At 42.2% G+C, this 21,158-nt stretch overlaps 1 protein-coding gene across 2 annotated transcripts in view; it reads right to left on the reverse strand.

Moving 5' to 3' along the window:
- Nucleotides 1–17,758: 17,758 nt before the first annotated feature.
- LOC131239906 (zinc finger CCCH domain-containing protein 67-like) overlaps nucleotides 17,759–21,158 on the reverse strand; it is a 48,700-nt gene continuing 45,300 nt past the window's right edge. For both annotated transcript variants that reach the window (XM_058237837.1, XM_058237836.1), the window contains 2 exons: nucleotides 18,785–19,063; nucleotides 17,759–18,150 (listed from right to left, as the gene is read on the reverse strand). In XM_058237837.1, coding sequence (XP_058093820.1) covers nucleotides 17,941–18,150; nucleotides 18,785–19,063 — 489 coding nt within the window. In that variant the 3' untranslated portion in view covers nucleotides 17,759–17,940. The remainder of the gene's footprint in view (nucleotides 18,151–18,784; nucleotides 19,064–21,158) is intronic.

Raw genomic sequence — 21,158 nt, forward strand, 5'->3', positions numbered from 1 at the left:
TGTTGGTTCTGATGCTGATGCTTCAAGAGCTGGCGGAGTTGCCGACTCTTCTTCATGGGTAACCAAGGCAGCTTGGGATCGAGTAGTCATAGCTCGGATTGATGCTCAAAACAAGTGTAAGCCAAAGACTGATTTTTCTTTTTTATAAATGCAGTGATGATACCCCTTGAGATTAAAGTACCACACCCTTTCGAGTCGAGTCTCGGCTAGTGGGAACTAGTAAAAATCTCTAGTCGAGTCGCCATTCTGTGAACACTGGAAATCGGTGCCCACACTAATTTAAATGTTTTTGGCTGTGAAAGGTGGGAGTTAGTAGACTGATTTGTGGATGTTGGAGTTGCCACTAGCCAATTAATCTCAGAATCCCGCAGTTGGCTAGAACCCGCGAAATATGTAAGGTTGGAGAAATCTGAAGACTCTCTTACCTTAGATTGACTCCTGGTCTACGATCCGGGATTCCAGATAAGGGACCTTGGTTACAAAGAGGGAAGGTGTTAGACACACTCTCAGCACATATAAAGGTACGGTCTCTACTTGATGTGGAAAAAATATAATCTCAAGGGATGATGGATGCTATGGTCGAGATGGAACTAGGCATATGCGTGGATTTTTGATGCGGCAAGATCTGAGATTTCGGCAAGCCACAGAGCATATGTCCAATGATGTGTCTAGAAGGCAGATGTGATACTGCTTATGCAAAGAGGTAAGAAAAGTGGACTAGACTGCTAGGAGTTTCTGATGTGACAGGATCCGATGTACGGCAAGTCATAGAGCATACGTTTACTAGCAATCTAGAGGAGCAGGGGGGTTGAGAAGGGAATAAATATCATGATGAATACTTGGGTATGAGATGAATGGATCTTTGGCCTGAACTTGAGGTGGCTAGAACATGAGTTGCACCATGGTCAATCCGGGCTAGACTTGGGATTGAGAAGGTTAGGAGGAGGCTAAGAGATGGCTAGAAAAATCTGATCTTGGAGGCTTGGGAGCTCACTCTCACTCTCTTCTTCTCTCCCTCTCTCTCTCTCTCTCACTTGGAAAGTGGAAGTTGTTGTTGAAAATGTGAAGAGGAGAGGGCTATTTATAACGTTCCCCAATGGTCTTATGGTAAATGTAGGGTTTAGGAGGGATAAAAGCTGATGTGACAAGTTATGAGTGGTTGAGGAGAGAGAAACGCCACGTGGCGCACTCCTATTGGCTATTGGGTTTGGTAAAATAGTAAATAAGGTCGTATGAGGGGTTAATTTCTGAAGAAAGTTGACTTTCGGGCGCTGGGCTAGCTATTGCTCGAAGGACCCACGCGCCCCGCGAGTGGAGGTAATTAGAGTATCGCCGGCGGTAGTTTAACTACCGCCGGGGGTAGTCCAACTACCACTTGGGCCGGGCTTAAGCGTGTGGGCCTCGTTTGGTGCACTGGTTCACCCGATAGTCTTCTTTCGGGCTTCTGGGTTCGAATAGGTGGGTTTTTGTGATGATCTGGCTCTAATGAGTCAGGTTGTGGGGTTTTGGGTTTAAGGTTTAGATTAAGATTTTAGGTTTGGATTAGGGTTTTAATTAGGGTTCGGGGTTTAGGTATCGATCATGGTCCGGATTGTCCTTGCCTTTTTAAGATGTTAGCCTGGGTGGGGTGTTTACAGTTTGATTATCAAATTTCAATGTAATGAAAAATATTAATGAAAATGTGGAATGGATTGATGAACAATATCTATATAATGAGAAATTCATATTTTATTCCATTTAGCTGCTCGAATTGCCTTGGAAATATATGGAATTTTTTAGGATTGTGATATATTTTGTTTAAATATAACTCGCAGTTGTGGAATTTGGGTTTGGGCCTGGCCAATTCGAGTACCGAATTTTGAGGCCTGACAGGTCATAGACAACTATAACATGAATCGGCTCAAGTATGATGAGCAGAAGCTCCACACACAATAGGTTCTTTACAAGACCAATAATACAAAACGTCAAAAGGGGCAGTGGCCATATTGACTGAGGAATCCTTTAGTGGTAACCCCAATGTCAAGAAGCGCAAGCACGACCATGGTAAGGGAAATATCCCGAAGGGTGTAGGTGCCTCGACTGGCCTAAAACGGTAAGAAAAATGGAAGAGGCAAAAGAGGAAAAGGCAGTTGGCACTGGGGAAGCTAGGGCACTCTAGGAATAAGTGTGAGGCCTACAAGAAATTTATTGTTTAGGAGGCCAACGTAGAAAAATTAGAAGGGTCAAAATGAAAAATGAAGAGAGGCCAAGTGTGCATCGTCCAGGAGCAGCTTCAGTAGGATGGATATAAGCATAGTCTAGAGTAGTTATGAAGGAATAATATTAGGGCTTAGACCTAGTTTGATACTTCAATTCATGGATATAATTTATTCGCTTAAGTATCACTTTATTAGTCATAGGCATATTTTTATTCATTCTTGTGAAACTACCCTATACACTGCTTTTACCCACGTTGTGATTCATGATAGGATGTATTGTAATTGGTTAATATGACTCTCTGGGGTATCCAACATTACGGATTAGGAATAGGATACCAGATATAGACCTTATAGAGACATCTAAATGTACTCTTGTGTTAATGCTTCAGTAGGATGTACGGTAAAATGGGCTCATGTTCGTGCGCAGTATGTTGGCCTTTAACCAAACACATATCATCCATTTTAAAAAGATTATTGTCACCACCCATGTGATTGATAGTGATGATGTGAGCATGAGCTCTGGTTGTAATTTTGTGATACTCGTTGAATCAGTAGTTTTTAGTTGAGCCCACAATTGTAGTATTGATGATTATATGAATGACATGTTTATCTTACCTTATTTATGAGCATTGAAAGGACAAAATTTTGTCACAGTGGTTGTAATGGAGGTTTTATGCTTTTGTGACCATTTTTCCACCCTGTGTATAGATAGATCTAAGTCATTAGTCAAATGACATGAACTTAAGTGTGTGACTAAGGGATTAATGCCAAGAGGTATGTTAACTGCTCACTAGAATCTCACAATGCTCTAATATGCACATTATCAGACTTATGACAAGATGTCTTAGTCGGTGGGAAGAAAATGAGACACTGTTATAAGCATAGTCTATTTTAGAAGAAGTTCATGTTAGAACAAACCACAAATTGGATGTGTTGCCTCTCATGGGGATGTAATCTGATACTGGCATTTCACTCATATAGTGACACTATCAGTTTAGCATGTGATGTGCTAGGTGTTTTTAAATGATCCATATGTCGAGATGCACATGTTTTCTCTCTCTGGTGGATCATAGAGTTCTTAAGTGAACTCAGAACTATCATGTTATTGGGTTTAGATTACAAAGTTTAAAAGGCAAGTCCTACATGAAGTAGTGAAACTATTGGAAAACGTAGTCCTTCGTGTTAGTGTGAGTGACCATTATGGTGATGGTGTGGATTGCTAGAGGACTTTATGGCTCCTTAATCCTTTTATCTTTTAAGTTCTTAATCCGCATGCATGCTTAAGATATTTGAGTATGTATGAGTTTTAGGGCAAGTGGGAGATTGTTGGAGCCAGTGCCCTAGAAAACCAATGTGAGCTCTAATATATTAACCATGTGGATGTGATTAGGGAGATCTCAACCGCAGATCATGATGACTGTTATGGGAAGAATGGGCTGATCCATGAGAGAAGGTCGGACCAGCAACGATCACGAGCCAATGGGCCAAACTACTCAGAGTAGAATTAAGGTCAGAGTTGGATAACCATAGGTCGGCACTACCATAGGTTGGCATGACTATAGGTCGGCGTGACCTTTAACGGGCTTCCCAAAAGAACAACTTAATGGGGTTGTCAAGCCCGATGAAGGAAGCTAAGGGCTACTAAAGTTAATGATCACAAGGACATCACAAGCTTGCTTGGTTGGTATTATCATCGGAACCACGCCGACCTCTCGATAGCTCGGCCTTGTTCACCTCTGGGGTGCCGCTACCTCTATCGTCCGACCTTATCTACGGGTCAGATGGGTTTATCGGCTTCCAATTGACCTTTGATCTTATCTAAGGAAACTACCCGAAGATCTCTCTGGAAATGCTGGAGGATAAGCTCAAAATCACGGATATCTCGGGGATCAAAGATTTCAGGAAGATCTCCAATATGATAGGAGTTCTAATTCGAGTATGATACTTACCTGTCAAACAAAAAGGATTGTTCATGGTGTGATCTTCCCTCTATTATAAATAGGGAGGGCCTCCAACGGTGAAAGGTACACACACAAACTTTTACATATTAAACCCCTTTTCTCCAAGATCACTTCGACCAAGACCCAGATCCCTGACTTTGACATCGAAGGGTCCCTTGCATTAGCTAGAGTCTTGTTTATTTTATGTGCAGGTACATAAGGGTTTAAGAAAGGTTTATCAGAAAACTGCATCAATAGTTTGGCGCCGTCTTTAGGAAGCGACATCAAAGTCATTTCTTGCTTTACCAAGATAACTATAATGACTATAGGGAAGAAGAAAGCCCGAGTCTCCCCTGTTGCACCTGATCTTATGCCATCGGTGTAGCCTGACAGTCACCGGGGCTCCACCTCCCAACAACAAGCTGACTCTGGTCCTACAAGGCGAGCTCAGAGATCTTGTAATAGAGGAGGGCGGCTAAACTCCCTTGAGCAAAGGTTGAAATGCTGAATAATAACATGAACTCCATGAGACAGTTGTTGGAACAATTACAACCCTAATAAGTACAGAGGACCACCCAGAAAGCTAAGCAAGTAGTCCACAATCCTCCTTAGCCTTCCAACATGCCTGCCACCTCTTGGAGGAGCCGACAGCTTGAATCGACAAGGCCGGCCCCTTCTCACATTTCTCAGACTACAACTTTACCCACTTTCGACCTATGCCATGAGTTGGACAGAAAGAAGCGCGACAAAGCTCCGATCGAAACTACGACCGAGAGCGGCGAACCATGGGAAGCTGAACTTAAGGACTTGCGAGGTCAAATTGGGGACATACGACAAGCCTACCGTACAAATGCTCCAACCCCAATGGAAGTAGTAATGAAGAAAACTGAGCCTCCATTCATTGTTGACATTATGCAGGCGCAACTGCTCGACAGGTTTTGTATGCCACAAATCACTCCCTTCTCAGGAACTACCAACCCGTCCAAACATATGGAGTCCTTCAGGGTATAGATGGAGCTCCACAACGCATCCGCTGCAGTAATGTATCGAGCATTTTCATTGACCCTAACTGGAGCTACCCGATTGTGGTTCAGACAGCTAAAGCCAAACTCCATTAGCTCGTTCTCCTAACTCGGTCAAGTTTTCGTCAGAACTTTATCGGGGAGAAGGAGACACTCAAACCAACCTCTCACTTTCTCCACGTTGTCCATAAAGAAGGAGAGCTGTTGAAAGACTACATCAAGCGCTTCAATCTCGAAGTGATACAAGTATGAAAAGACTCCGATCAACTTGCTCTGATCGCGATAATGGGAGGATTAAGGGATCCCAAGTTCTTCTTCTCACTGGATAAGATCCCCCGACAACAACGACCGACCTATTGAACAGGTTGCAAAAATATTCTAATGCCAAGGAAGCCTCTACCCTATGTAAGGCCATCCAAAGCAAAGAACAACAACCAAAGGTAGAGCCCATCTTGGCCAGTGGAAGCAAGAAAAGGAAGAATGACCAATCACGTGATAATTAACGTCCGACCAAGCGACCTGACAGTAAATTCAAGTCATACACTTCACTATACAAAACACCTAAACAAGTCTTAATGAAGATCCATGACAAACGCATCATTAAATGGCCGAACAAGATGAAATCCGATCCTGGCAAGCGAAGTAAAAATAAATATTTCCATTTTCATCAAGACCACAACCATTCAACAAGCGATTGTTTCGACCTCAAGCAGGAGATCGAAGCGCTCATACACAGTGGGCACCTTAGAGAATACGTCAATCATCGAGGAGATCGGGCTACCTCAAAAGATGATCAGCCCGTCAATAATGAACCAATCGGGGAAATTCATACCATCTTCAGAAGTCTTGCCAGTGGAGGAGATTCAAACCAAGCTTGGAGAGCCCATGCAAGAAGCATTGTTCACCTCGACTCGGAATGAGAAATCCTTACCACCAGTAGGCCTTTGAAAGAACAAAGAATAGAAACCTGCAGCCTGACCTTCACCGAAGAGGACGCTCGAGGAGTCCATATCCGCATGATGATGCGCTTATGGTCACAATGACCATAGCCAACCGTAATGTGTTCCGAATCCTCGTGGATACTGGATCCTCGGTTGACATCCTCTTCATGCATGTGTTCAATAAGATGGGAGTTGGTTGGTCCCGACTTCAAGTCATCAAAACTCATTTGCTCGGATTCTCAGGAGGTAGAGTCATACCCGAAGGATCAATACAATTCCCGCTCACCGTCGAAGATGGACAGAACCAAGTAACCACGATGATCGACTTTTGAGTGGTGGATTGCCCATCTATCTATAATGCAATCCTTGGCTGACCCTCCCTCAATGCCCTATAAGCTGTAGTCTCGACCTATCACTTGGCAATGAAATTTTCGACCGAGCAGGGTGTCGGTTTAGTCAAAGGAGATCAACATGAAGCTCGATAGTGCTACACGATGGCGCTAAGAGCGTCGCACCAGATGATGACCATTGCCTCTCTGGACCCCCGAGAAGATTATGGAGAAAGGGATTATCTCGTGGAGGACTTCATTCCCATTCTACTCGATAGCTCCGATCCATCTAGGATGGTCCAGATCAGGTTGTCTTTGACATATCCGATGCGGGACAAGATTGTGAACCTCCTTTGACAATATGCAGATGTCTTCACATGGTCCCATGAAGATATGCCTGACATTGACCCAAAGGTTATTATTATTCACCGGCTGAATGTGAACCTCGATCGCTGACTAATTCGACAGAAGCCCGGACCACTCGGCTTCAAGCGATATGCAGTGATCAGAGAAGAAGTTGACAAGCTCCTTAAAGCTGGATTCATCAAAGAAATTTGCTATCTAGACCGGATAGCCAACGTCGTTTTGGTTAAGAAGTCCAACAGAAAGTGGCAGGTCTGTGTCGATTACATTGACCTGAACAAAGCCTACCCCAAAGATAGTTTCCCTCTTCCTCCAATTGATCAGTCTGTTGATAGTACGACATGGCACAAGCTGTTAAGTTTTATGGATGCCTATTCTAGCTATAATCAGATTGTAATACATCCATATGATAGGTCAAAAACAACCTTTGTCACTGACAAAAGTCTTTATTGCTATCGAGTCATACCCTTTGGATTAAAGAATGCCAGAGCTACTTATCAGTAACTCATCAACAACATGTTCGCCCGTCGGATCAGGCAGATAATGGAAGTCTACGTAGACGATATGCTCGTCAAGAGCATTAAAGACACGGATCATGTATCCGATCTCGAGTAGATATTCCTGGTTCTTCGAGAATATCAGATGAAGTTAAACCCAAATAAATGTGCGTTTGGGGTTAGCTCAGGAAAATTCCTCAGTTTCTTGGTCAATCAACGAGGAATCGAAGCGAACCTTAAAAAGATCAAAGCTTTGCTCAACATGAATTCGTCAAAAATGATTAAAGATATCCAACACCTTACAGGAAGGATCACCGCTCTCAATCGCTTCGTATCTCTAGCTATAGACAAGTGCCTCCCATTCTTTAAATAATTAAAAGGAAAGCAGGTTGTAGACAGGATAGAGGAATGCGAGACAACTTTTCAGGAACTCAACCGATACTTGGGGTCGCCATCGTTGCTCTCCAAAACCGAACAAGGAGAACCGTTTCTGTTGTATTTGGCTGTCTCAGATGCAACAATCAGTTCGACCTTTACTAGGGAACATGAAGGAAAATAATTCTCGGTGTACTACGTGAGCAAGGCCTTGGTCTCACCTGAAACAAGGTATCCAGACTTAGAAAAATTAGCTTTGGTATTGGTCATTTCCTCTTGTCGATTACGACCACACTTCCAGGCCCACACCATCATCGTTTTGACCGATCAACCTATACGTTAAATGCTGCAAAATCCTAAGCTTCGGGAAGGCTGACCAAGTGGGCGATCGAACTAAGTGAGTTTGATATCAAGTATCGACCTCGAACAACTATTAAGGGTTAAGCAGCGGTTGACTTTATCGTCGAGCTCACCCTGGTGTTCGAATAAAGATCCGAGACAAACCATCAGGCCGAACAAATCTCTAATCCGACCATTCAGGCCGACCTGAGTGTTCAACTCAGGCTAGAACTTATTCCGAGCATTTTTCTTGAGCAAACATCCGGTTATCAGGCTAATCTCAACCTGCTGAGGTGGACGTTATATGTTGATGGCTCATTCAACTCTAAAGCCAGTGGGGCCGAGATAGTCTTAGAGACTCCAGATTGTGTATGTATGCAATATGCCTTGAGTTTGGATTCCAAGCCTCCAATAATGTAGCAGAATATTAAGCTCTGCTCGCCGAACTTAGGTTGACGGCCACCATGGGAGCCAACACCTTGAAGTTTTCGGCAATTCACAGCTAGTCGTCAATCAAATAGCCGAGGAATACCAAGCTAAGAAGGAATGCATGAAAGCATATATACGGAAAGTTAAAGAACTAATTAGTGGGTTTCAGAAATGCAATGTCGGCTTGATCCCTGGAGTAAAGAACTCCAAGAAGATGATATCCCAAGATCAATTCCGATTGAATTCCTCACCAAACCGAGCATTAGCAAATCTGAAATTGTCATAGCTCTTCTGATAAGCTCAGAACCAACTTGGATGGATCTAAATATCAATTTCTATAAGGGAGATAAGCTACTTGAAGATCGTATGGAAGTATGCAGGCTGCGAACCAGGGCAGCTCGTTACATCATGGTTAACGATATCTTATACAAAAAAGGGTTCTATCTCCCTTATCTCAGATGTCTTTGACCAGATGAAGTAGAGTATGTCCTAAGGGAAGTTCATGAAGGTATTTGCGGGAACCACTTCGGTTGCCGAGCCTTATCCTATAAGGTCATTCGAAAGGGGTACTATTAGTCGACTATTCAGGCTGATGCTTGGCAGCATACCCTGAAGTGCGATAAATGCCAGCGCTTTGTAAACATCCCTCAACAACCTCCCAAAGAATTGACTCCTATGGCTGGACCATGGCCATTCCCTCAATGGGGTATTGACATCATCCGTGCCCTCCCGACCGGTAAAAGCCAGACCAAGTTTGCAGTAGTTGCGGTCGAATATTTTACAAAGTGGGCTGAAGCCGAGCCTCTGGCAAATATTACCAAGAAGAAGATAATCGATTTTGTTTGGAAAAGCATCGTGTAGGTTTGAAATTCCCCGCACGATCGTTTCTAATAACAGGAAGTAGTTCGACAACAAGAAATTTTGAGGAATGTGTGAAAACCTAATCTACTGGTCGGATCATGAAAGAAGGAGCAAACTTCCGACAACTACTACAACGGAGGTTTCGACGAACTAACCCCATTCCCATGATCCGAACTTTTTACTTAGAAAAATTCGCATACAAAGACTATGCTAAAAAAAAAAAAATTTGAATTGTATTGATAAAGCTCTAAGGAGCGTATTACATTTAGTCCAAAAAATAAAAAGAGATAAAAGGGGCTTGTCTTTAAGCCTCGGGGGGTTGCTGAAGGCACGTCCTCAGCAGGAGCCTTGGATTTAGAGCTAGCATCCTCAAAGCCAGAGAGGTTTAGTTCTGGATAGGCCTCCTTAACCTCCTCAATGCACTTCATGAATGTCATCTGGTATAAGGCATCCTTGTCTTCCAAATACTCTTCGGAAGACTTGGATTCCTTAACAGCGGCCACGCGAGCCGATGAGATAGCCGCCTTGGCCTCTACTTCAGCCTCCTTGAGTTTCACCTTTAACTCCGCATTATCGGCCTCCCATCGAGCCGACTTAGCAGAAGCCTAAGCGAGAAGCTTCTTTGTCGCCTCTAGCTTAGCTGTCAGATTTGTAGCCCAAGCCTCAGAAGCAGAGCGAGCTTGGTCGGCCACAATAGTCGCAATGTGGAACTATTCAGCTTCAGCTCCATTCTGCAAGAATTTATTCTCGTTCTCCCACACTTCCTTCCGCAAGCGTACAATCTCGTAGTGTACCCTTAGAAAGCAAGGGGCAAACTACTAAAGGAGTAAGAGAAGATGTCAGAAGTCGAACAGGGAAAGGGAAAACAAAAAGTACTTGGATGATCGACTTACTCTTAAAAAGCTTTTCGTCGTGGACGCAAGGATCACGTCTGGTGAAGAGTCCAGCATGGCGAGGAATTCAGCACTGTGCTGTTCTACCCAGGGCATCAGCTCCTCTATGACTCAACGTATCGTCCTAGAAGGACGTTGTCCCCCCTGTCGAACCTGAGAGGGCCGAGCAAAAGGCTCACTCGTCTCCCTGGCCTCTACGGGCCGAGCCTTGATAGAAGGCTCGGCAGCTCCTTGGGTCTCCGCTGGATGAGCCCCCTCGCAAACGGTCGCCCTGACCGTCGCTTCAGTAGCAACAGGGGCAGGCTCAGTGACCGCCACCTCATCCTCAACCTCCACGATAGTGGGAGATGAAGGACCGACTCTCCCTTTGCTTTTGGAGGTTGTCTTTGGCTTCTTCGCCTTCTTCTTCGGCACAGTCTCTTCGAGGAGACGTGCCTTACGCTTTGAGACAAGTTTTAGCAGGGGACGAGCTTCAGGAATTTCTACATCAGTTAGAACAAAAAGAGATTTAGCTACAAACTCATAAATTTTCTAAGTCATAAGGTCGGCCAAAGCTCTTACATGTAAGCTCAGTATCAAGACCAGACTTAAGAAGAAGCTTTAGCTGTAGAAGTCATCTCCAAGATCAGTCTTCCTCTCCTAACGACCTTGCTCCCTAAATTCGAGCAAGTGATTCGTCCTCGAGGATGGAAGGATGCTTGGGAATAGATGCATTAAAGAAGGCATGCATAAACGATTGAGGACACTAGAGATTGACCAATAAAGAGACAACCAAAAAGAGCTAAGTCCAAAGAAAGCCGACCTGGAGCAGTGAATGCGGTAGGGACCAAGCCACGGTGCAAGGTCAAGCCCCGTACTTCCCAACTGCCAGAAGCCCAGAACCACCTGTCCTTCCAATTTTTATTGGAGGTCGGGATGTTTGTGACCATACCCTCTCCAGTCCCCCTCCAAGCAGAGAAGTAGTACCAGCCTTTATGAAAACGGTTGGGTTTCAGCTGGTACATTTGGAGGAATTCGTTGATAGTAAGCTTGGGTTGCTCAAAGTTACACCAAAGGATGGAGAGCCGATCAACACCCTCTATGCATTAGGGATCTGCTGCCCCGGGGCCAACTCCAGACGAACAAGCACTCGTCTTATTATATTTTGTAGAGGGAGCCTCAGGCCGCACTGAAGGACAACCTGAAAAATGGCAATTGCTCCCTCTGGAGGATGAGTAGGGAGCTTGTCTGGTGAAGGAACTCAGAGGATTACTGACTCGAGTATATGATACCCTAACCTAATTTGAGCTAAGCCAGCCTCCTTGAGGGTCGACCTTATGGGACCTCACTCCTCTTCCTCATCCTCCCTAGGGAATTCGTCTAACTCCCCTTCAACAGCCAGATTGCGTTCTGCCCTAACTAGCCATTTTGCCAGGGATGTCTCTAGCACTCACGATGATTGCGATGCCCAAAAATCGGCATCGCTCATCATTAACAGCGGCGATGGTGGGTTCGACATCGGAAAAAGGCTACTCGCCCCACTATCACCGCTGGAGGCCCCCTCCCACGAACTTAGTGAATCCGACATGACGGTTAGTTAAAAAATGCCGAAAATCGGTAACGAAGACGAAGGGAAAGAAGGGAGGGGGTGAGTTGAAGAGCATGGATCATTGGAGGAAGAATGTCGCCCTATCACCAGTGATTTCACAAGATGAGTTGCCTAAAATTTCCTCCGCAAGTAGCGACTAAGGGGCAAATGTAAAGGGAAAGACACAAATGGACTTTAACCAGTGCGTTAAGGTTTCCTTATATAGGGGAGCCACATGGCTGCGTTTAAACGCTCCCGTTAATGCAAGTCCGTATGATGCCCCTCCGATTACCCTGTCTTGACGCGTGGCGCATCCTCACTCGTTGTTCGACCTCGATACCGAGAAATGGCCATGCGTCGCTCTATCATTGGTCAAATACCAAAAAGGCGGCCTTATAGGTCACATGGCCTCAAGCCACGACATGCCACCTCGACTACGCCGTATATGATTACTGACATGCCTCAACTCCCGTGCTGGCCGCCATACACAACATTTATGGTGGAACAGTCCGACTTAGGAATTTCAGACCTACTTTCCAAGTTAGTGCTACCAACTCGAAAGCATGGGGGCTTACTGTTATCAGAAGAATGGGCCGATCCATAAGAGAATGTCGAACTAACAACCAGCACGAACCACTGGGCCAAACTACTCAGAGTATAATTAAGGTTAGAGCTGGATAACTATAGGTTGGCACGACCATGGGTCAGCATGACCTTCAATGGGCTTCCTAGAAGAACAACTTAATAGGGTTCTCAAGCCGGCGAAGGAAGCTAAGGGCTACTGAAGTTAATGATCACAAGGACATCACAAGCTTGCTTGGTCGGTATTATCATCGGAACGACGCCGACCTCTCGATAGCTCAACCTTGTTCACCTTTGAGGCGCCACTACCTCTATCGTCCAACGTTATCTATGGGTCGAACAGGTTATCGGCTTCCAATTAACCTTCGATCTTATCCAAGGAAACTACTCGAAGATTTCTTCGGAGATCCCGAAGGATAAGCTCAGAATCCCGGAGATCTCGGGGATCAAGGATTTCAGGAAGATCTCCGATATGATAGGAGTTCTAATTCGAGTATGATACTTACCTGTCAAATAGAAATAATCGTTCACGGTATGATCTTCCCTCTATTATAAATAGGGAGGGCCTCCAACAGTGTACACATAAACTTTTACACATTAATAACCCCTTTTCTCCAAGATCACTTGGACAAAGACCCAAATCCTTGACTTTGGCATCGGAGAGTCCCCTGCATTGGCCAGGGTCTTCCTTGTTTGTTTTATGTGCAGCTACATAAGGGTCTAAGAAGGGTCTATCGGAAAACTGCATCAACAGTGACCATGAGTCCTTGGTGGGCATTCCATTAATCCTTAATGTATAGTGTTGCCTTGAATCTTCATTATGGGTTTATTGAGGAGTAATTCCTCTGATAGTCATTAGGAACTTGAAATTGGGCATGATGGTCATTGATCTGAGAGAGTCATGGTCCATGGATCTCAATACCCTGTTAGATCATGACCGCCACAGGTGTATTAGACATACCTGTGGACATTATTTCATGAGATGTATTGTCATCTTGTGTGAGGGGAGGATGGACAGTCTCCACCATCGAGAACCAACTTGGTGTCGGTTTATGCCTTACCCTTACCCTACACAGGAGTGTGTGTCATAAACAAAGGATACAGGTTCGGACTTTTCATTGCTTACATTGGTGGATCAAGATCAAGTCAACAACCTTGAAGCACATTAGCCTAGATTGTGATTGTGAGATCCAGAGTTGATGATGCATGAAAGTTGATTAATCCTTATCCTGAGGATGTGTAAGGGACACAATATTGATTAGTCGGCTTTGTCTCTTCTTACGAGGTCCATGCAAAGGCCAATAAAGTGGATGTGGTTGGGTACTTCCATCAGGAACCGTTAATTCTTATACAGTCCAATAACAGATCCATGGGTTTGCCTAGGAACATGTTTATGCCTTTGATCTAGATATATCTGGAACTAAGTGGCTTTTCACTAAGCCCAAAACTATGATTTTTTTAATTGACTTTTCAAAGGTTTTTAACCATTAAAGTTTTCATTTAACTGTTAAAACTGCTTTTGTTGCACTTGATAATAACTTTATGGTTCATATCTGATGATCCATTTCTGATTGACATGGGATATATGATTATTAGTAGATGGCCATGGCAGTGGAAGGATTAGATCATAAGTATATGCATAGATGAGTCGAATTGATGCGCTTCCCTCACAATAGGTTCCAAAGTTGTATGTAGGGTGGCAAAGTACCATATTGGTATTCCCTTGAAATCCTTACTCCTTATTTATTTGATCAAGACTAGATAAGAGAAGCCCTAGACACATTTCCCCTTGTGTGTATGAATTAAACAAAAGAGAGAAAATTATGTAGAGAGAGCAAAAGAGTTTTCATCTCCTCCATCTTTGTGTGGTTCATTCTTTTGGATGGTTGTGGGATTCCTTATCACCTATCAGAGAAAATTTCTTGGGTTGTCTATATCTCTGCAGTACCGGGGGATAAATCTAGGAGAGACCTCCTAGTTTGGAAGACCATTAATAGTATTGCATTGATACATATCGTTAGATTCAGGCATGATATAATTTTCTCGAGTTAATTATTTGATTCGAGCAATTGTACATGATCGTGTTAGGGAGATCTTGGGATTAGAATTTCATTTTGAATTTGGAGAAATTCAAATTCTATTGCGCAATTCAATGAAATCCCATCACAAACATCGTGTAAGGCCCACTTTTGATTACCATGACGTCTAGAAAATCGCATAAGTAATACTTACCATCTAATCAATGAGCAAGAAATTGGTCAATCCATATTGATAATAATAGAGGCTCAAGTATTGATGTGGACAATACAACATGTGTCACTATCTTCAACTGCAAATTCCTCTTAAAACTTGTTTCTTCTTTTTTCCTTAAAACTCGCTTTAACCATATGAGATAGGAAGAATTAGACGTTCCATGCTATATTATTCAATGAATGATTTAAATCTCTTATTGATTGTCAATCCCTCCTAAGGTGCCTAAAAGATTAATCACCTCGTGTTAAAAATCACTTAAAATTGGTGGGTTTTCCTTCTTACCAACCAAATAAGTGATTTTTATTATTAGTATTTTATTTTTAATTTTAGATAATTGTTGACGAAGATATCCTATTAATATTTTGAAAAGGCAATATTACTTCTCTAGGCTCAGACGTATTACTACGTGGTGACTAGGGAAAGTTTTGTGGTCCCACCATAATGTGTATTATATTTACATCATCTATCTATTTTGCAGGATTATTTTAAGGCATGAGCCAAAAAATAAAAAATGAAGTAGATCCAAAGCTACGTGGACCACACCATGAAAAGCACGGGGGACAATGACACCCACCATTGAAGCCATCCTAGGGTCCACTGTGATGTAATTTGCCATCCAATCTGTTCATAATGTCACACAGACCTAGGTAAAGGGAAAATACAAACATCAGCTCGATCCAAAACTTCTGTGGCCGTGGAGAAGTTTTCAATGATATGCGTTCAATCCCCACCTTTCTGTGGTGTGATCCACTTGAGGTTTGGATCTACCTCGTTTTTGGGCTCATGCCCTAAAAGTATCTAACAAAATGGATGGACAGTGTGGATATAAGACGCACATCATGGTGGGGCTGTTTGAACTTTCCTATCCAACCTGTTAAATATGGCACAGACTTGGATGAAGGGAAACGCAAATGTTAGCTTCTATCACCCAGGACCCTATTCAGTACTAAAATAGATGATTCAATCCATTTCATGGTTTACCATGTAGAACTGCACTAATCATATAATCCAATCCATCCATTATTTAGCTTTATTTTCTATGGCCATTCCCTTTTCAAGCCATCGATGGGATGGTTGTGATTACCTTAAAAAGTGTTTCTTTAGAATCATAAGCCATCCATGATGGGCCCTAACAAATAGATGGATTAAATTGTTGCTTGCGTATATTTTTTCAAACAACATGGAGCGTCCATGTTAAAGATCATTAATCAAGCAATTAGTATTTATCAGATACGGTGGCTCATGAAATGCATGTTAGATCTAATGAACAGTCTGGATCAATGCAATTGATTGTCTCAGTGGGCAACTGAATTGCAAATCCGGCAACTATGATGATAAATTCAAATCTGGCCTAGAAAAAAGATTTATGTACATACCATGGATGTAGGTAATTGTTGTATGTCTGTTCAGACCGTCCAAGCTGTGGATCCTGTTGTAGACGGATCATAGCCTCAAAATCAAAGTCATCTAGAGATCTAACAATTCAATTCGTGGTTATCAAATGGATGGCTAAAACTAAATTGGTTAGGGTACAATATCATTGGTCTAATTCGGATGGATTAAAATCATCCAATCAGTATGATATTTGAGTTATTTTTCGATCTAAAATGGAGTCCATCAATGGTGTAGCCCACCTCACCTATGTGTTTTTCCTGCTGACTGCTGAACTAAAGGCCACACATGTAGAAATTGAAAATCTATACCCTGCATATCGTTGGGACTAGTATCATCTGTACGTGGCAAACGTAAAAGATCCAGTCCATTCATTTATTTGGCTTTATTTGGTAGGAAAATATTAAAATTTTATTAAAATGGGCATAGGCATGCCAAACTTGGAGGCATGTTAAATAACATGTTTCATGTCATAGTCTATAAAAGACAGAAATTGGGACAATCTGGACAACTATGACAATATGTCATTTTTCAAACATTCATAGTTTGTGTTTACCAAACAAGTTTTTGTAAACAATAAAATAAAAAAATACTTATTTCCACCTATTATGACTTTTTTTTTTCCGGATAAATTACCAAACACATTTTTTCAGTACTTATAAATACTAAAAATTTAACATTTGAATTAATTTTCGGACCTTATTTTTCAGTTTACCAAACAGCACCCAAGTCTCTTTAAGCTTATGATAATAAAAATGGGAAATATCAGAAATGGACAATCCAAGAGCTTTATCTATACTACTTATAATAGAGCACTTGTATGAGTGACCTAGACCATAAGAAGTCTTACGAGTGTCTTGGACTGTCCATCGTGCAGGGCCCACCTATGCTATCCTATGCCTTATGAAAAATCACCTCGATAGGATGATCCCACCCAGTCAATTATTATTTAAGAAAATGGAGAGACCATATTGGTGACAATTGAGAAGGTCGGATCAATGATTTGGAGTGATCATCATGTGGTCCCACCTTTGATTGACCATCCATCTTAAAGCCAATTGGATCGGATTATCCAAACCCATAATATTGTATATAATCGTGAAGGTATGATCATTGGTCCCCACTGATCATCATGTTGTCCCGCCTTTGATTGTCCATCCATCTTAAATCCAATCTGATTGATTATCTGAGATATATTGTTCCTAAATGAGGTCTAATCAATGATCTGAACTGATTATCATGTGATATTGCCTTTAATTGCCCATCAATCTTAAAGTCAATTTGATTGGATGATCCTTGACCATCCGATCAATGGTAAGAAATAAAAATAAAAATAGTCCAATTGATTTAGACTGTCCATGATGCGGACGCCACCTTTATTGCAACCATTGAGAAGAAGGGAATGAGACAAGGAGAGGGTTGTGTGGATAACTGATGCATTGTTTTAATATATAATGATTCTTTTTTTTTTCTTTTTTTTTAAACATTAACATCTAAACAACATTATAAGGAGAAAAAGAAAACTGTGTCATCCAAATAGCATCTCTGATAAATTTAGATTTCTGAAACTAATTTTCAGAATATGCCTACGCATGAATCTATTTGCAGCAAATCTTCAGAATCAACATAAAATGGAGATAACAATCAGGCACGAGGCCTATTAGAGGGGCCAGTCCTGCAAGTTACCTTGTCCATGCTCTTCCTTTTGAGTAACATTCAAAGAGAACCCTTTCATATATTAGCAAAAAGAAAAGAAACAAATGGGAACAGAGAAAGGTTGAGTAAAATAACTCAAAATTCCTTTCTTAGAACCATGGAAAGGGGAGACATTAGCAATATCCCAACCATGCATTTACACTGTTCACCTATAACATTAATAGAGAGAGACTACAACTTGTGGCATGGTTTTGAATTGGTTGATAGACATGTGAACATGAAAATCTTTACATAGGCAGCTGCCTAAGATAGATCATCGCTACTGTTTCCACAGTCAGGTACCCTGTCCAATTTAGACATCAAAGGCTCATACGAAGGAGGTGAAGCTGGTGCAGTCACCACTGGAGAAGTTGGAGAATCTGAATAGCCCTTATTTATTGGATGATCAAATTTACAGGCAGGACCGAATTTGCAAATACCATAGCGGCTATAATATGTACAGATCACCTGATCCTGGACAAGTTTTAGAAGGAAATTGATAACATATCAGAATGCCATTGATACTGCAGCAGGATAGAAGAAAACCATCTATGCAGTGCAATTCGTACTAGTAGAATTCAAACTTCATTAATAAAAAAGAAGAAGATTTTCCTAACCCTGCCTTTCAAGGTAAGAGACCATTCGTTGCCCTTGTAATAAGGCATGGAAGAGGAATTATAGGGTCCTACTCAACTGCAACGTACAGAATCTAGATTGGCGATGTGCAGAATTTGCATGTGATGGACAGTCATTCGAAGTCCAACTGTTGACCTGATGGACCTCAACATCGATGGGGAATCCCTGAAAATGCTCAATGTTGGAAAATACAGGCCAATTGACCAAATGGCCTATAACAGGAAGTAATTGAACAAGCAATGGATTGGGATTTTCCAACTCGCTGACCACCAGGCCCCACACAATGTTGAGACCCATCAGACCAATGGTTTGGAATGCTAAACCATTCTCCAGATGTACAGAATCCTGAGCATCAGCACACAGCGTCACTGCAAGTCAGACCCTGTATACTCCTTCCAAGTTGCTGAGGTTTAACCAATCCGAATGGGTACAGTTATTTACTGAAAAAGATAGTAGAAAGAAATGAACTCACAGGTCTCAAAGGAAGGCCCATAGGACTGAGATCGCATACAGATGATTTTGAGGCCCGGGTCTTAGGATGGTGATACCTACATGCTGATCTAAACTTGCAGTCCCCATTTCTCATAAAATACTGACAATCAGGTTGTCCAGGTCTCTCAGGGAATTCATCGACCGTTGTTTTCTGTTGATGAGTAGAGTTATCTGCTTCCTTTATCAGGTCATTCACAACTGAAGCAGATGGTGGCTGTACATTCCTTTTGGGTGGAAACACTGTGCTTATTACTGGAACCTAAACAAGTCATAGATGGAATATGATGATAAGAAAAAGAAGAACAAAATTGCAAATAACAAATTTCTATGAAATGTAATTATTTTTGGTGTCTGATCAAGCAACAAATGGACTTACCATTAATGCTTTCTTTTCCTTGAACTAGTGCACAAACGAAAAGTAAACAACACAAGTTATGAATGCATGAAGCCCATCCCAAAATTTACAAACTATTTGCCTGCCAATCATCTATTTATTGTTTCAACCAGTTCTCAGGTTACTGAATGAAGTGATCGAGGAAGTTGATCCACAGACTGAAAAATTACAGATCCGCTGATCCAGTCTTGGCCAATCAGTCTCATGGTAAGGGTTACCGATCCGGATTAGTTTTCAGCCCCAATGCACATTTATTTTGAGTTTTTGACCTTTTGGTGTTTGTAACTCTTTTCTTCTGTTTCCTATTTTCCTTTTAAAATATGATAAGGGAAAAACACTTGGAAGCAGGATCCACTTCTCGAAGATGTAGGCAGGGCAGAAATCTCTTAAAGAGGAATATCCAAGGCTGACCAGGCATGCCTCAGATGTGAATATTCCTTTGGCCAGGCATTTTTCCTTAATTGGATCCTTAGCTGATTGGGTAGGCTTATTGTATTGGGTCCTTAGCTGATTGTCATTTGAGCCTTTAGCCAGTATTTCAGCTCTTTCTAATAAATTATTGTTAACCTTTAAAATAAAAAGAAACAATTCAATTCTTATTTCCCTAAATGCAGCACGTGGGGCGTGGGGGGGGGGGGAGCATGTTGAGCAGTGTATGCTACCTAAAATCTCCTCTCCTTTTTTAGTTATTCTTCTATGCTAGTTCAACACCTATTTTAAAATGGTGGTGAATCATCCCCATCAAACGTGGCACTACATTAGATCAATCTGGACCATTTAAATTGTGGTCCATATCGTGGATAAAGCACTTAGATCAATCCAAACCATCCAAATTGTGGTCCATATTGTGAATTTGTAATGTTTCAATAAATAAATAAATAAAAGGTCACACTTAGAGACGTCTGAAGGCAAAGAGACAGATTTTGCAAGGAAATATGTGGTTGATGATCCACATTCACAGTAAAAAACTCATAGGATTTATGCATTTTCTAAATTTTATTATCTATTTCTATTATTTTAATTAAAAAATATTAAGTATTGTGCAGCTTACTACATGCTATTGAGGGCCAAACGCTATGCTATACGCTACGCGCTTTTTAAAACACTGGTAGATAAAAGGACTTTGAGAGTAGTGGTGGAGATTTAGGGTAGGCAGGAAGAAGTTACATATGCTTGTTATCTACAGAAATGATCCTCCCTGATAAATGCCACATATCATAAGAGGAGGCTTAGTCTGGGCTGCACTATGGCCGGGCACTAGGGCTTTTAAACTCAGCCTGAACCAGGCACCATTAGGAAATGAGGTTTAAGTTTCAGGAGCAGACCAGCCCTAGGCTTGATAGAGAACCCCAAGCCTGACCCAAAGCAGGCCAGGCCCAAAGCTGGTGAACCAGCCTGGTCCACTGACAGCCCAAGTGTATGGGACTGATATCACCAGAGGGCCTGATCTGTGATGGGACTGAATGCAGAGCCATCTGGATGCATCAGTGAGGACTGTTTAATAGGCAAGAAGTTGAAAGGAATTGGGACAGGTATGTGCACGTCTGGTTTATGACAGTGGACAGATAAGGGGTGCTGGATTTGGGGCTGAAAGGGGACAGCTTGTGGACAGTTGGAAGTGAACTTGGGGCAGATTTTAGGCTGGGATTATCGGCTGGAAATAGACTGAAGGTGGACAAATTCTGAACCAATTTCTAAACAGGTTATGGACTGTTTAATGGCTGGGTTATAGACTGGCAGCGGACAGGATGTGGAGAGCTTTGGGACAATTTTGGGACAGGTTAGGTGCTATGGTGGCTGGTTATGGTTTCAGCTGTGTGCTGCTAGGGCTGCAGGTGGGGACAGGTTTTATGGTCCAATACATGGTTGATGTGAGTTAAGGGCCAAGGAATAGGAACAAGACAGTGGACAGCTTTGGACAGAAAATGGGCTAGTGTAGAGTTAAAGGAATCGGGTTGAT

The sequence above is a fragment of the Magnolia sinica genome, chromosome 3 (genome assembly GCF_029962835.1).
Source record: "Magnolia sinica isolate HGM2019 chromosome 3, MsV1, whole genome shotgun sequence".
NCBI classification, from domain to species: domain Eukaryota; kingdom Viridiplantae; phylum Streptophyta; class Magnoliopsida; order Magnoliales; family Magnoliaceae; genus Magnolia; species Magnolia sinica.